The following is a 15,823-nucleotide window of genomic DNA, read 5'->3' as shown; positions in this document are numbered from 1 at the left end:
ACTAAACAGTAGGTTGTCTTCTTGGGCTGGTTCCTGCAGGTTGTGGACTGGAGCTATATTTTTTGTATGCAGTCTGCCATTGCCCATTTGTATACTCAATCTCTCATTGGGCAGCAGTCAGAGGTGCATCAGAGACTGGATCTATGTCATGCCAGGGCAGAGAGATGGGACTCCTGGAGTCCTGAAACTACACCTGAATAATCTGTAGAAATACCTCAGACTGGGTTTATGGTTAGAGAACAATATTGTTACTTAACTTTTGGATGAAACCTGGCCTTGTACACAACATTTTTCATATTTGTTAGCATAATTCCATACTTTCCTAAATTAGTTGATGATTTCCAATTTCAATAATATAGATTGGAATAAAACATTTTGTTTAAGGAATTAGATTTCGTGAAGGGAAGAGCATTCCTTAGTCTTGAATCTGTCAATGGAATATTTGGACTAGGTCTAAATAAACTTTATTTGTTTTCTGAATAGACTGAGATTCTAACATTTCCAACACTCTCTGTCAGTGGTCCCATCCCTACCTCTAATGTATGGACTTTTAAAGATTTTAAGCATGTTTGCTATCCTATCCCATCCCATCCCATCCCATCCCGTCCCATCTCATCCCATCCCATCCCAACCCATCCCTTCCCATCCCATCCCATCCCATCCCATCCCGTCCCATCTCATCCCATCCCATCCCAACCCATCCCATCCCATCCCATCCCATCCCATCCCATCCCATCCCAACCCATCCCATCCCATCCCATCCCATCCCATCCCATCCCATCCCATCCATCCCATCCTATCCTATTCTGTTTTTATCCAGTGAATATTCCTGTGGGAAACATGATTCATTAGCCCACATGCAGCTGACTTTGGCAGGTCTTCCAAATAACAGAGAAGGTTGTTTTTACTCATTGACAATTAAGCTGAATACTACTGAAAATCAGCCCTGTGTTTTTTTTTTTGTCAAGTGTATTTTAAATGACCAATATTTGTTTCAACAGTGTACTGGCTCAGAATTGGAGCTCTGTGGCCTTGGGTAAATTATTTAACCTTTGTGTCCCTTTCTCTTCGATTGTCCAATGGAGTTAATAGTATCAAGTAGTATAGAGTATTTGTCTGGATCAAATGCATTAATACATGTAAGGCACTGAGAACATAAGCAGCCAATAATATATACCTATTATCTCAGTGCAGGTAGTATTACACAGAGATTAAGAAAATTGAATTACTTTTATTAAAAACTGAACAGCTTTTACTTACTTGAGAATTCTGCATTAAAGCCGTTTGTAAAATAAAATTAAATTACTTTTGATCGAGCTATATTAAAATACTTTCATTATAGCTTGCATCTTTATTTGTAAAAGGCTATTGAAATTTTTCACATACACAATTTGCTGGAGATCTAATTTATCATTGTCTTCTTAATGACAGTGGTTTTTCTCTTATGTGAAGAGTAAATGTTGAGTTTTCTGAGATAGTTACCTGCAAGCTATAGATTATTGTGTCTTTGTGTGTGTGTGTGTGTGTGAAAATGTCTCAGCAGAAATTAGGTAATATTTTCTCTAATAATATGAATATTATAAGAGAATTCATTGAAACTCTCCACATATAATCAGTGTATAGAGTTGTGTTTTTTTTTTAAACAAAAAAGACTAGAAACTATAGTTTCACATTTCCATCTGTATATCAAGGTTAAGTGGAAATTCTAATATCACTATGAAAAACGTTGAATAAATCAGACAAGCTTGGAATAGAATCAAAATGGCAGTGTGAGGTGAGCCTCTGTAAAGGTCCCCTGGAATTTACAACTAATGGAACAACAATAACTCCATAAAGGACTCCCTGCACAGCAGACAGTCAAGACAAAGAGGCCCACTACTGAATTCACCTAAAGGTGGGCGAATTGTGCTAGCAGAGGAGGAGGGAAGGGAGAAGTATGGAGACAGAGCCGTGTTGGCACAGGACGCAGACCTAGCTCAGTGCTTGGAGCTTGCTGCATCCCGGAACTACCGCAGCTGTGGGAGAGGGAAGAACTTGGACTTCTAGGGCTCTGCTTATGGCCCACAGGGCTGAGGGGGCAGCATATAACACGACTGAACCCAATGCTCACGGCAGAGACCTCAGAGAAAAAACTGAAGGAAGAAGGCTGAAAACGGTGGTTTAAGCCCTCACTGCCTAACCAGCTTAGGTAGTAGAGTTGACCAAATGGAGGAAAGAATCAGTGACATCGAAGATAGAAACCTGGAAATTACACAGAAAACGGAAGCCTTAGGCACTGAGACTAGCTGCCCCCTCCCCACGCTCCCAGAGCTCGCCCTGCCCCGACCTGCCCAGTGCTAGAAGCGGAACAGTATCAGTATCAGATCAAAAGAACAGAATATTTGCTGTTCTGAGAACTGTGGACGGCAGACACAGATTCGCAGCTCAACTAGTTCCGGCAAAGAGGAGGGAGCTGTGGAAGCAGGACCAGCTATGGTGGTGGTAGCCGCCATTGCTCTGGGCCACCTCTCACAACTCACCCTGCCCCTGGACCCACCTATCTGGGTGGATCCCTACAGGAGTAAACAGAAGTGCTGAAACATATGGGCTCTGAATCTGGTGCAGGAAGAGTTTTGGAACTTCAAAAGCTCTCTGCATACCCACACGGACACTGCGCCCTGTGACCCAGGCAAACTATTAACAGAGGAGAAGTCCGTCTCCCAGGGAATCCCCCCATTGTGTGAGAAGCTGGAATAGTGCAAAGAAAACATAGCACTACCGTGTGAGAGAGAAAAAAAGGGTGCAGTTGGAGAGAAAATAAAACATTCTACCAACAAGTACTGGAAAACAAAAGAAAGACCTCTTCCTATCAACCTGTTGCAGAAGCCACTCCTGTAGATGTCTAGGAAGAGAAATAATAAATCAGTAATTGCCATGAATAACCAAGGCAACAAGACAGCTCAGAAAGAAAGTGAAAAGTCTCCAGAAAAGAAACTTAAAGATATGGAAATATGTGACTTAAATGACAGAGAATTCAAGATTGCAGTTCTGAAAAAACTCAAGGAGATGCAAGAAAACACAGAAAGGCAGTTTAATGAACTCAGAAACACAATCAAAGAACAACATGAGCATTTTACGAAAGAGATTGAAATCTTAAAAAAGAACCAAATAGAATTTCTGGAGATTAAGAACTCAATAGAAGAAATTAAGAATGAAATAGCCAGCTTAGGTAGTAGAGTTGACCAGATGGAGGAAAGAATCAGTGACATCAAAGATAGAAACCTGGAAATTACACAGATGGAAGAAGAAAGAGACTTGAGACTTAAAAGAAATGAAAGAACTCTACAAGAACTTTCTGACTCCTTCAGAAAGAGCAATATAAGAATAATGGGCATACCAGAAGGAGAAGAAAGAGAGAAGGGAACAGAGAATATATTCAAACAAATCGTCGATGAGAACTTCCCAAACTTGTGGACAGAACTGGATCCTCGAATCCAAGAAGCAAATAGAACACCTAATTACCTCAATCCCAACAGGCCTTCTCCAAGGCACATTGTATTGAAGCTGTCTAAAATCAACGACAAAGAAAGAATCCTCAAGGCAGCCAGGGAAAAGAAGACGGTAACCTACAAAGGAAAGCCCATTAGATTATCATCAGATTTTTCAGCAGAAACTCTACAAGCCAGGAGGGAGTGGAACCAAGTATTCAAACTATTGAAAGAGATAAATTATGAGCCAAGAATAATATATCCAGCAAAGATATCCTTTAGATATGAAGGCGGAATAAAGACCTTTCCAGACATACAGAAGCTGAAGGAATTTTCTAATACACAACCTGCACTACAAGAAATACTAAAGGAGGCTATTCGACCACCATCAACAGGGACAGTTTGTGGCAACCAAAGAAATTGAAGAAGACACAAAGAAATGGAAAGACATTCTGTGTTCATGGATTGGAAGAATCAACATAGTTAAAATGACCATATTACCCAAAGCAATATACAGATTTAATGCAATCCCCATCAAAATCCCAATGGCATTTTTTAAAGAAATAGAACAAAAAATCATCAGATTTGTTTGGAACCACAAAAGACCCCGAATAGCCAAAGCAATCTTAAGAAAAAAGAACAATACTGGAGGTATCACACTCCCTGACTTATCTTGTACTACAGGGCTACAATAATCAAAACAGCATGGTATTGGCAGAAAAACAGGCAGATAGACCAATGGAATAGAATTGAGAACTCAGAAATAAAAACACATATACATGGACAGATAATTTTTGACAAAGAAGCCAAAAACATACAATGGAGGAAAGAGCCTCTTCAATAAATGGTGCTGGGAGAATTGGATAGCCACATGCAAAAGAATGAAACTGGACTGCTATCTGTCACCATGTACCAAAATTAATTAAAAATGGAGCAAAGACTTAAGCATAAGACTTGACACAATAAACTGCATAGAAGAAAACATAGGTACTAAACTTATGGACCTTGGATTCAAAGAGCATTTTATGAATTTGACTCCAAAGGCAATGGAAGTAAAAGCTAAAATAAACGAATGGGACTATATGAAACTTAAAAGCTTCTGCACAGCAAAAGAAACCATCGACAAAATAAAGAGGCAACCAACTGAATGGGAGAAGATTTTTGCAAACAGTGCCTCCGATAAGGGGCTAATATCCAGAATATACAAGGAACTCATGAAACTCAACAACAAAAAAACAAACAACCCAATTGAAAAATGGGCAGAGGACCTGAAGAGACATTTCTCCAAAGAGGACATACAAATGGCAAATAGACATATGAAAAAATGCTCAACATCACTAATCATCAGAGAAATGCAAATCAAAACCACAATGAGATATCACCTCACCCCAGTCAGAATGGCTATCATCAACAAGACAAATAGTAACAAGTGTTGGAGCGGCTGTGGAGAAAAAGGAACCCTCATACACTGTTGGTGGGAATGCAGACTGGTGCAGCCGTTATGGAAGGCAGTGTGGAGGTTCCTCAAAAAATTACGAATAGAATTACCATATGACCCAGCAATCCCTCTCCTGAGTATCTACCCAAAAAACCTGAAAACATTTATACATAAAGACATGTGTGCTCCAATGTTAATTGCAGCTTTGTTTACGGTGGCCAAGACATGAAAACAACCAAAATGTCCTTCGATAGATGAATGGATAAAGAAGTTGTGGTATATATGCACAATGAAATACTATTCGGCGGTAAGAAAAGATGAAATAGGAACATTTGTGACAACATGGATGGATCTTGAAAGTATGATGCTAAGCGAAATAAGTGAGACAGAAGAAGCAGAGAACCATATGATTTCACTGATATGTGGTATATAAACCAAAAACAACAAAAGAACAAGACAAACAAGTGAGAAACAAAAACTCATAGACACAGACAATAGTTTAGTGGTAATCAGAGGGTAAGGGGGGTGGGGGTGGGAGATGAGGGTAAGGGGGATCAAATATATGGTGATGGAAGGAGAACTGACTCTGGGTGGTGAACACACAATGGGATTTATAGATGATGTAATATAGAATTGTACACCTGAAATCTATGTAATTTTACTAACAATTGTCACCCAAATAAATTAAAAAAAAAAGAAAAAAAAAGAAAAGGTTGAATAAAAAAGTAATATAATTTTGTAAAAGCACAGAGTAGTAGAGTGATGTTCATTTCTTCCTCTAAATAGAAAAAAAAACAAAACAAAACACCAATTAATCAAACATGCCCTGCTACTATATTTGAATTATACAAGCCTCCCCCCTTGATGACTGTATTTTTAAATTTTACTATTGACTGGAGTCTTCATGCTCTCCTGTGCTCCTTTTACATAGAGTTGCCTTTTCCCCCCTTGGTCAAAGTCCCTTCTTTATTAAGGGTTATCAAGCTGTACTTGGTCCCCACCTGGTTCTGCAGTGAGTTGAGGCAGTGCAGCTCACTACTCATTCACAGGGATGGGAGCTGGGTGAGGGCTGGGGCTGAGAGTGGGAGCTGAGTCCGAGCATGCAATGCAGGAGCCCACTGTCTGGAGAGAAGCCATCCTAGTGCCCCTCTATTCCTCTCTAGGAGAAGTGCGATGTAGGCCAGAGCTCTCTTGCTGGGAGGTATACAGCCCTGTCCTTCTCATGGGCAGATGGTGGGGGTACAATAAGCAATATAATAATATTATGTAACAATTACAGTATATAAAATAAAATATAGTAATTACTATATTATATACATATACTATATAGTATATTTACACATGTAAATGCATGTGTATTAATGTATATTTAACATATAAATATAAAAATACCGGGGTACCAAAAAAATGTATACAAGTAGACACTTTGGTCAATGTTGCTCAAGCAGTAGTTCGTTGTAATCAGTAGTGTCTGGATGCTGATGGTAACCACTTGGAGCACCTCTTGTAATTGCAGAAGTCAAACGTGACTTGTATTCATCTTTTGTTATTGGTATGTATTGAGTATTACAATTTTAACCATTTTTTTCCTTCCTTAAAATACGCATACATCTTTTGGAACCGCTGTAGTTACATATGTAGACACATACAATTATATTATGTATACAATTATATAATGTATAATATACACAATTATATAATGTATATAGTGTATACAATTATATAATATGTATGTGAAGTACATTCATATATGTATACATATAGTCATATGTATTATTAGAAGTAATGAATTTATATGTATATATGTATGCATATATAAATATGTTCAGACATATTTATGCAAGGATACCATACAATAAGTGTATGCCATCACACTTAGGATTTGATGACCAAGTTAGCATTTGTACAGTGCCAGCTTATGTACATATTCCATATGTATATGTATACATTATAACATACACATACATATGTATATATACATGGTACATATGTGTATAATACATATACAAATATTGTACATATACACATATAATATGCATAAATATAACACACATGTACTATTGTATGTGTAATATAAGTACATAGATTGTAGTTCCTCTGGTGAAGGACCAGGATTGTATGACGATCTGATACATTACTTAATTAAAAAAACAATGCAATTGTTTTGAACTGAAATATCATGTAATTTCAGATTTGAAGGCTCCTTACTTAAATGCCTATATATTTATGCACTCTGAATGATGATTATTGCACTCTGAAATCTGTAAATTAGAGCTAATAATCATTGAAATTTGAGAGGAAGCTGAGAGTGCAAGCTGGGAGATTAGTTCAGAACACTGGTTCACTGGGTTGTTTTCATCAGAGTCTAGAATAGGACTTGTCAGCTGTGGCACTATTGACATTTGGGGCTGGATGATTCTTTGTCATGGAGGGCTGCCCTGTGCATGGTGGGATGTTTGACAGCATCTCTGGCGTACTCTCACTAGATTTTAGTAGTATCCTCAAGTTGTGATGACCAAAGTGTCTCCAAATATTGCTTAATGTCCCCGGGTGAGGGGCAAAACCAGTTGTGGTTCTCAGCTTTGCAAGAGCAGAATCTGCATTTTATTGCATTTACTGGTGCAGCCAGAGAAAACTGGTTTTCTGGAATTCAATTCACCGGGCGACTGATACTTAGCTCAGAATTTCATTTCATTGATGTCTGGAGGGAAATACTCCTTTTACTCACGCCAGACGCATTATTGCTGTCTGAGACCTCCCTCCCTGATGTCAAGACTACTGATGATGAAATTGGTAATAAGCAAATAGCTTGGCAGACCTGGAATTGGCGTATAGAACTTCTTGAGAGGCCTTTTATTCATGTCATTATGGTGTCTGATGAAATTCCTACATTCCAAACCTAAAGAAATAATCATTGTGGTCATGGTATTCCTACTGGATTCTACACCCCAGCACACTGTGTAAATATTATGCTCCCACCGCAGTGAGATGAGCAGTTTAACAAAACTCTGTATCTCAATGACCTCACCTATAAAATAAAAAATAACATTAGTATCTCAAAGAGAAGTGATAAAGATACCATGTGTGAAATAGTTGTAGTACAGAGCATGCACTGAACATGTGTTAGTTATTCAGTTTATATAAGAATAATTTTAGAATATTTTATTGCTAAAGAAGCATGCAACAGATTGTGGGGAAGTGTGTAACACCACTCAGGTCAACAACTAGAACTTTACCAAACACCAGGAGCCCCTACCTGCACCCCCATCCATTTCCCATATCACATGCCCCTCTCCCCAGGAATGGAATAAGCATTCCTTCTCTTATTTTAACCCTATTCTTTTTAAGCTAAAGACAGAGCAGTATTGATTCTCAGTTTATACTAGCAAAAACAAATAAACAATAAATACATTCCCTCTGAGCGACTGCACTAGAGGCATTTTACATCCCAAACATTGATTTGTATCTGCATAAATTGATTGTGAATTTCAGTTACTCTTTTTTGTCACACCTGAATACTGATAATGATTCAAAAATGACTGTACTTCTGGTAAACACAACACACACACACACACACACACACACACACACACACCCCATATAGATAATACACTCATTTGTACATGCAAACACACACACATTGTAGATTCCACAGTGTACTACAGCATTTTGGTTGTTGCTTGTCATTGGGCATAGTCAGAATTTTCTTTACTACTCAATGACTGCATGTCTTTTAATGTCTACACTCCTTAATACTTGAATTACAACTAGATTGACAGTTTCAGTTCTTAAACCAATCAAGAGACATGCAGGAACGGTGGGCAGGTTATCAAGTCTGCCTTCAGAGTTAGCTGAAGAATTTAAGGTGTGAAAGAAGAAAAAGTGGACTTTAAATGAAAATGAGACAATCTTAAAAAACAAAATGCTATGTTGGGCAAAAGCTAATGAAAGGCATTCAGATGTTAAGTGGGTAAATATTTACTTATCACTTATACTTTACTTACTTATCACTTATACTTTTTTCTTAGCTTTGAAGAAAAACATTTCAAATAGCAGGACTGCAGAAAAATATTGTAGTTTGTATATTTAAGCAGTAAAACGGCTAGTAACTGTTAAAAAAAAACACTATGTTCAAGCAGAATAAGTGTCAAAAAATTTCAGAATGATTTAGATAATTCTTAGATTAATTTAATTTAAATTAAATTGCTTATTGTTAATTTAAAAATTGGGAAAATAACCCTGCATGATTTTTAATGACCAGTATGTGTTAAATCTTAAGTATGAGAGAAATATTTTTCTGTTTAGAGCAAAATGCCAACAACTTAATAATTGTACAAAATAAAAGACATACTTTAAAGATTGCAAAGAATGAAGAATTAGCTGAATAAAATAAGCGTGCATGGATATCATAATCAACATGAGACTCATGCTTTCCCTTTCTCTTTGTGCCTTATTTTTTAATTTATATGTGATACACATAAAAGGATAGATGATAGATGGTATATACTTTCATATATATTCTTGTATACATATTGACATGCACATATATGCGTGCCATATATACACATACGCACATATTGCATTCCTCCAGAAGTAACCACTATTCGGATTTTATGCCTTTCATTTGTTTTTTTAATAGCTTCTTAAAATTACGTGTCCCCAAAGAACATACTACTTAGCTTTGCTTGTTTTTAAGATTCTCAAAACTATGAAACAAATATTATTATATGTCTTCTTTAACTTGATTTTTTTCAGTACAAATTTTCTTTCTAAGATCCAACCTTCTTTTTTTTTTTTTTTTGTTGTGTGTTGTAGTTCCATTTTGCTGTTGTATGTTATTCCACTGTGAAAAGTACTATGATTTATTGCTCTGTTCTTTGGTCTTTGGATGTTTGGATTGTTAATGTTTTTTTTTTTGCTATTGTGAGCAATGTTGGTAGAAATTGCACATCTCCTGGTATACAAATGCAAGAGTTTGTCTAGGTCAGTGCTTCCCAACTATTTTCTTTTCATGGAACACAGAAAATATTAATATTTGTATCACATCCTTGGGTAAGAAGTCAGAGTCCCTTGAGACCAGTGGTTTCATCATAGCGATACTCTTTCCAGGAGGACATATCAATTTGATGGAACTGATGGAACGTAGGGTATGGAAAGTTCAAATATACAATTTCTTAAAAAAAGTAGTTGTTTCAAATTTGCACTCCCACTAGTAGTGGGTTGGAGCTTCTCTTGACCTAAATTCTCTGGATGATTGGGTATTGTTAGAGTTCTGAAATCTTGCTAATCTATCTGTCGATTTATACTTCTTTAACCGGATGCGTTTGACCATCAATTTATATTGGTTCTGTTCTGTGAACTCTCTGGTCTTGGCTTGTGCCATTTTTTCTCTGATGTGTTTTCTAACTGATTTAAAGGTAGTTTTTGTTTTTCTTTATTTTGTTTTCCTTAATTTGGAATACAAATTTTATACTGTTTATGCAAGTATTTTCTACATGTTGATATGTCTCTTTTCACTTCACGAAACTTTTGGCCACCATAGTTCTTTATTTAAATATAGTTAAATTTATAAATCTTTCCTTATATAGGTTTATTTATAAATTAGGTATACTGTTTAGGTATTTTTGGTTCTTATTTAAGTAAAACTTTTCTGCCTCAAGATATTATATCATTTTATCATTTCTATGAAGTTTGCCTTCTCCATTTTCATATTCTCTTGTCTTTAAGTTTTCTTTTCTTGTTGAACTTAATAGACCCACAGAAGAATACTGCATACAAGCAGGGGGCATATTGTCAGAGATCCTTGTTTTTCTTATTTTGTTGTTTATCTTTTATCTGTTGAAGCCAAGAAAGCTGTCAGCACTGTTGTAATCTGACTGGACTTTTTTCCTCTTGGCAGATGATTGTGATGAGCCTCTGGTGTCTGCCCTGTCTCAAGCATCATTCAGCAGTTCATCTGAGCTCTCTAGCAGCCATGGTCCTGGATTCGCAAAGCTAAATCGAAGAGATGGTAAGTCTTCTTTTTCTCCTTGGGTCATGACGAATCTCATTAATTTTCCATTCTCTTTTAATAAAAGCATTATAAGGGATAGATTGTAAAAGGAAGTAAATGTCTAAATAAGCAAATGGTGGAAACTCATGGGATGTCCATGACATGTAAGACTGCTTCTGGAATGGCAGAGGGATGCATCCTATTTTAAAGTCCTGTATCATTATTTCAACCCCTAAAGAACTGAATTTCTTCAATCTGGTGAGCTTTTTTATGTATCCTAGAAAATAAACTTTTCTACAAAAATGAAGATGGTCCCTAACTTACAGTGGTTCGATTTATGAGTTTTCGGCCTCGTGATGATGCGAAAGCAATATGCATTGATCTTTTCCCTGGATAGTGATAGTACCAGGTACAATGCTCCCTTGTGATGCTGGGCAGAGGCAGTGAACCGCAGCTCCCAGCCAGGCCACGATTACAAGGTTAGATAACCCATGCTCTACTGTGTTGTCAGCATTTTCTGGAATTGTGTTCTGAGCTTGTTTGAGGTAGGCTAGGTGACGCTATGATGTTCAGTAGGTTAGGTGTCTTAAATGTTTTTTGACTTAACGATATTTTCAACGTACGGTGGGTTTATCAGGAGGTAATCCCATTGTAAGTCAAGGAGCATCTGTACACAATCACTGTGTATACAGAAGCCATGAAAATTTAATTGGCTCTCTGTTTCAAGATAAGCAAGGACGTTTGCAAGAAGAAGTAATTTTTAAAGTTGCTAGTTATTTAAAAATAATAAGCTCTCAGTGTGTATAATTTGCAATGTGGATGACATGATTTACTCTCCTGTTGGGGAATGGGAACTTAATCAGCATTCACGCTCCTTTAGGAATACGCAGTTCATACGGTCGACTCTTAGGTTGTGTTTGATTGCTTGAATATATTTAAAGGGAAGTGCAGATAATTAAATGGCAACTTGCTGTAGAAATAAGAGAGAATTTCAAAACTCTGTGCACTTAGGGACAGAACATCATTGTCCCTTTTCATAATATGCTAAGGCAAAAACCATCTGTGCATATACTCTGTAGAAAGCCTTGGCAATACGAACACAAACAACACTTTTATCAACCATAAAACAATAGACACCGACATCATATATTATGAAAACTATGATTACCTCATTATTTTATCCCCTTCTTGTATGCCCGTATGTCAGCCACTTCTAATTTTATTCCTTGATGTTATCCTTGGTGCTGGTTTTTACTATTTGAGTACATTGAACCTTGGACATAACAAATAGATCACATGCGCCTGTATGTGTGTGTCTGCGTTCTGCCATCTGGTGCACAGTATAAATATCTAACACGTTAGCATGATTTAATAGTTTACTTTAAAATTTTATCTCATGTTATTTGAGACAATTACTTAATGTGTGTTTCTTTTTTTTTCATTGTATATAATTGACATAACTTATGTGTGTTTCTGAGTATGAGAGTATGAGTGGAGAGTAATCACGGAGATCCTTGTATCAAATGGGGAGTCTGGAGGGCCCTGAATATATTTGTGTTGATAATGCTTGTCTGTTACTTTTATTTGCCTTGTAGTGAGAATTATTGGTCACACTGGACTTTCTCTCCCTATTTTCAATTCTGAATGCCTTACTGACCGCAGGTTAGTGGGCTCTCCTAACCCCTCTGAGGGCCAGTCCAGATCCGCACCCATGGTCCTCCCAGTATGATGGAACGCTGCCATCTTAACACTGATACTAGAATGATCCAGCTTGGACTCCTTTTTAAAGTAAAGCAGAGTTTAACATTTGAGTAATAAAAGCTTTCATAGGATTTGGCCTTTGGAAAGAGATAGAAAATTTAATTTAACTATTTATCTTTATTTCATTTGTTGAGGTTCAATAAATCACTATATATATGTTATTAATTGGATCAAATATTATTTTTCATTAATTTATATACTCATCAGAAACCTCTATCAGTGGGACTCATTTTCATTCTTAATTCATTTCTATGGCTCTTGGTGAAATACAAAATCAAACTTCATGAATCTCATTTGCATGTTAATGAAACAGGGAAACAAAACAGGATCATTTTAATTATCTTTTGCTCGTTGTCAACCTACTTGATTACATTTTTCTTTCTTATTTAGTTTTTCTTTTTTCCCTATTAATTACATGAAATGCTCACAAAGGAATGTCAGATTTGAGTGATTTATTAAAGGCTATATGTTATTTCTAGTATTGCAACATTCTTTGTAGTATTTAGGTCAGGCTGTGAAAGCATGTTCGGCCAAGTCAGCAGGTCATGTATAAATAACAGAAATCAGCAAATAAAGGTCCCAGGATACATTCAATTCCTAACCCTGATGCCTATGAATGAGACTATTTTGACATAGGGTCTGGGCAGATGTGATTAAGTTAAGATAAGGTCATACCGGATTAAAGTGGGCTCCAAATAAGGCCTTATCAGGAGAATGAGATATGGAGACACATGGAGACAGAAGACAGAATAAAGCCCCGTGAAGACAAAAGAAGAAATTGGAATGATGTAGCTACAAATCAGGAAAAGTTATGTATTGCCAGAGACTACCAGAAGCTAGGAAGAGGCAAGGAAGGATTCTTCTCTAAAGCCTACAGGGAGATCACAAACCTGCTGACACCTTGATTTTGGACTTCTAGCCTTCAAAACTATAAGAGCAAAAATTCTGTTCTTTTAAGCTGCCCAGTTAGTGATAGTTTGTTACAGCAGCCCTGGGAAACTAGTACAAATGCCATTGAGTGAATGACTTCTTTTTCATACTTTCTTTGCATTGGGAAGATGCATCTCATTTTGAATCTGACAGATTTCACACATACTGATTTTCCCTGAAAATAAGACCTAGACGGACAATCAGCTCTAATGTGTCTTTTGGAGCAAAAATTACTGTAAGACCGGGTCTTATATTATATTATGTTAGATAAGACCCGGTCTTATATTATAGTAAAATAAGACCGGGTCTTATATTAATTTTTGCTCCAAAAGACGCATTAGAGCTGATTGGCTAGGTCTTATTTTCAGGGAAACACTGTAGCTCAGAGAAGTATAATCCATACTTAACTGTGAACAACACAAACAAAAACCAATCACTGCTATTACTGACTACATAATGGAATTAAATCTCTCTCTGCCTTTATGTAATATTTCCATTGTTGCAGTTTAAATATAGTTTGAATTATAATGGGCAACTTAGATTTTTACTATTGTCGATGTAGAGTTCTAACAGGTTCATGTGTACCATTTGATAGTCCAAGTGTATTCTTACGACAGAATTTAAAGAGGCCGTATATGCAGAACTGTTCCTGAGCTTGCAATGTAATCCCAGTGAGTTTTTATTTTCATGTACTTGTGAAACCTCGGAAATGGTTTATTGCAAACTGATATACTTATGTCTACAGGTAAAATAATGAAGCAGCAAATAAAATTATTGTACACAGCAAAAATAAAATGTTTATATTTGTGAGTATAATCATATATATGCACATGTGTTTCATTATGTAGCAGAGGGCTTCAATAATTGACAAATACAGACATACCTCGTTTTATTGTGCTTCACAGATGTTGTTTTTTTTGCACACTGAAGGCAAGACACGCCACAAGCAAAAAGATTTATTGCTTTATTGTGATAGTCTAGAACCAAACCCGCAATATCTCTGAGGTATACCTGTTTTCTCCCATCTATTCTATAAGATCAAAATATTTCCTATGTTGCTAAAAGGTGAATTTTCCCTTTATCTATTTTTTTTAACCACTGCTAAGCCCTTCTACTCTAAATGCTTATAAAGCAATGCTTTCCCCAGGCCTATAGGCTCTGCTGTTGAAATCAAGCATCTATCTGTAGAGAAATTAGCATATTTGGTTAATTGACAGAGAGAACTCTCCTTCTTGGATGTACTTCTAATGAGAATAATTATAATATTCTATGCAGAATTATTTGGCAATTCTTACTGCCCTAACTCATTGTACCTGTTGTGTGCTTCGCATACAACTATCAGGCTTAAATGAAAATCCCAAAGATAAATTCCCAAGGTATGCATGATATGTGTCAGTGCTTAAGAAGACAGATGAGGTGAGTGTTTCCTGCTGTTAAACATATTGCACGAAATCTTTATAATTATGACATTTAAAAAATAATAACATTGACTTCCGGAAAGATGGCGGCGTGAGGTGAGCCTCTGTAAAGCTCCCCTGGAATTTACAATGAATCGAACAACAAAAACTCCACAAAGGACTCCCTGCACAGCACACAGGCAACACGAAGAGGCCCACTACCGACTGAAATCACCTACAGGTGGGAGATTCGCGCGAGTGGAGGGAGGAGGAAAGGGAGAAGTGCGCGGAGACGGAGCCGCGCGGGCGGAGGACGCAGACCTAGCTCAGTGCGCCGAGCTCGCTGCTTCCCGGAACTACCGCAGCTGCGGGAGAGGGAAGAACTCGGACTGCTAGGGCTCCGCCAGGGCTCCACAGGGCTGAGGGGACAGCATATAACACGGCTGAACCCAACGCTCACGGCAGAGACCTCGGAGAAAAGACTGAGGGAAAAAGGCTGAAAACGGTGGTTTAAGCCCGCACTGCCGAGCAGAGAATGGAGCCTTAGGCACTGAGACTGGCCGCCCCCTCCCTCCCCTCCCAGAGCTCGCCCCGCCCCCACCTGCCCGGTGCTAAAAGCGAAACAGTAGCAGTGTCAGATCAAAACAACAGAAAATTTGCTGTTTTGAGAACTGTGGACCGCAAACACAATTTCACAGCCCAACTAGTTCCAGCAAAGGGGAGAGAGCTGTGGAAGCAGGACCGGCTGTGGTGGTGGTCGCCGCCATTGCTCTGGGCCACCTCTCACAACTCACCCCGCCTCTGACCCCACCTATCTGGGCGGATCCCTGCAGGAGTA

The 15,823-nt window shown here is 37.6% G+C and overlaps 1 protein-coding gene across 2 annotated transcripts in view; it reads left to right on the top strand.

Moving 5' to 3' along the window:
- Positions 1-15,823, top strand: part of CNTNAP4 (contactin associated protein family member 4) — a 238,124-nt gene that overhangs the window by 29,853 nt on the left and 192,448 nt on the right. For both annotated transcript variants that reach the window (XM_019710874.2, XM_074314549.1), the window contains exon 2: positions 10,805-10,915. In XM_019710874.2, the coding sequence (XP_019566433.2) occupies positions 10,805-10,915 (111 nt within the window). The remainder of the gene's footprint in view (positions 1-10,804; positions 10,916-15,823) is intronic.

This window comes from Rhinolophus sinicus, linkage group LG11, assembly GCF_036562045.2.
Source record: "Rhinolophus sinicus isolate RSC01 linkage group LG11, ASM3656204v1, whole genome shotgun sequence".
Classification (NCBI taxonomy): Eukaryota; Metazoa; Chordata; class Mammalia; order Chiroptera; family Rhinolophidae; genus Rhinolophus; species Rhinolophus sinicus.
Note: the sequence above shows the minus strand (reverse complement) of the source record. Positions and strands in the feature narration are given on the sequence as shown.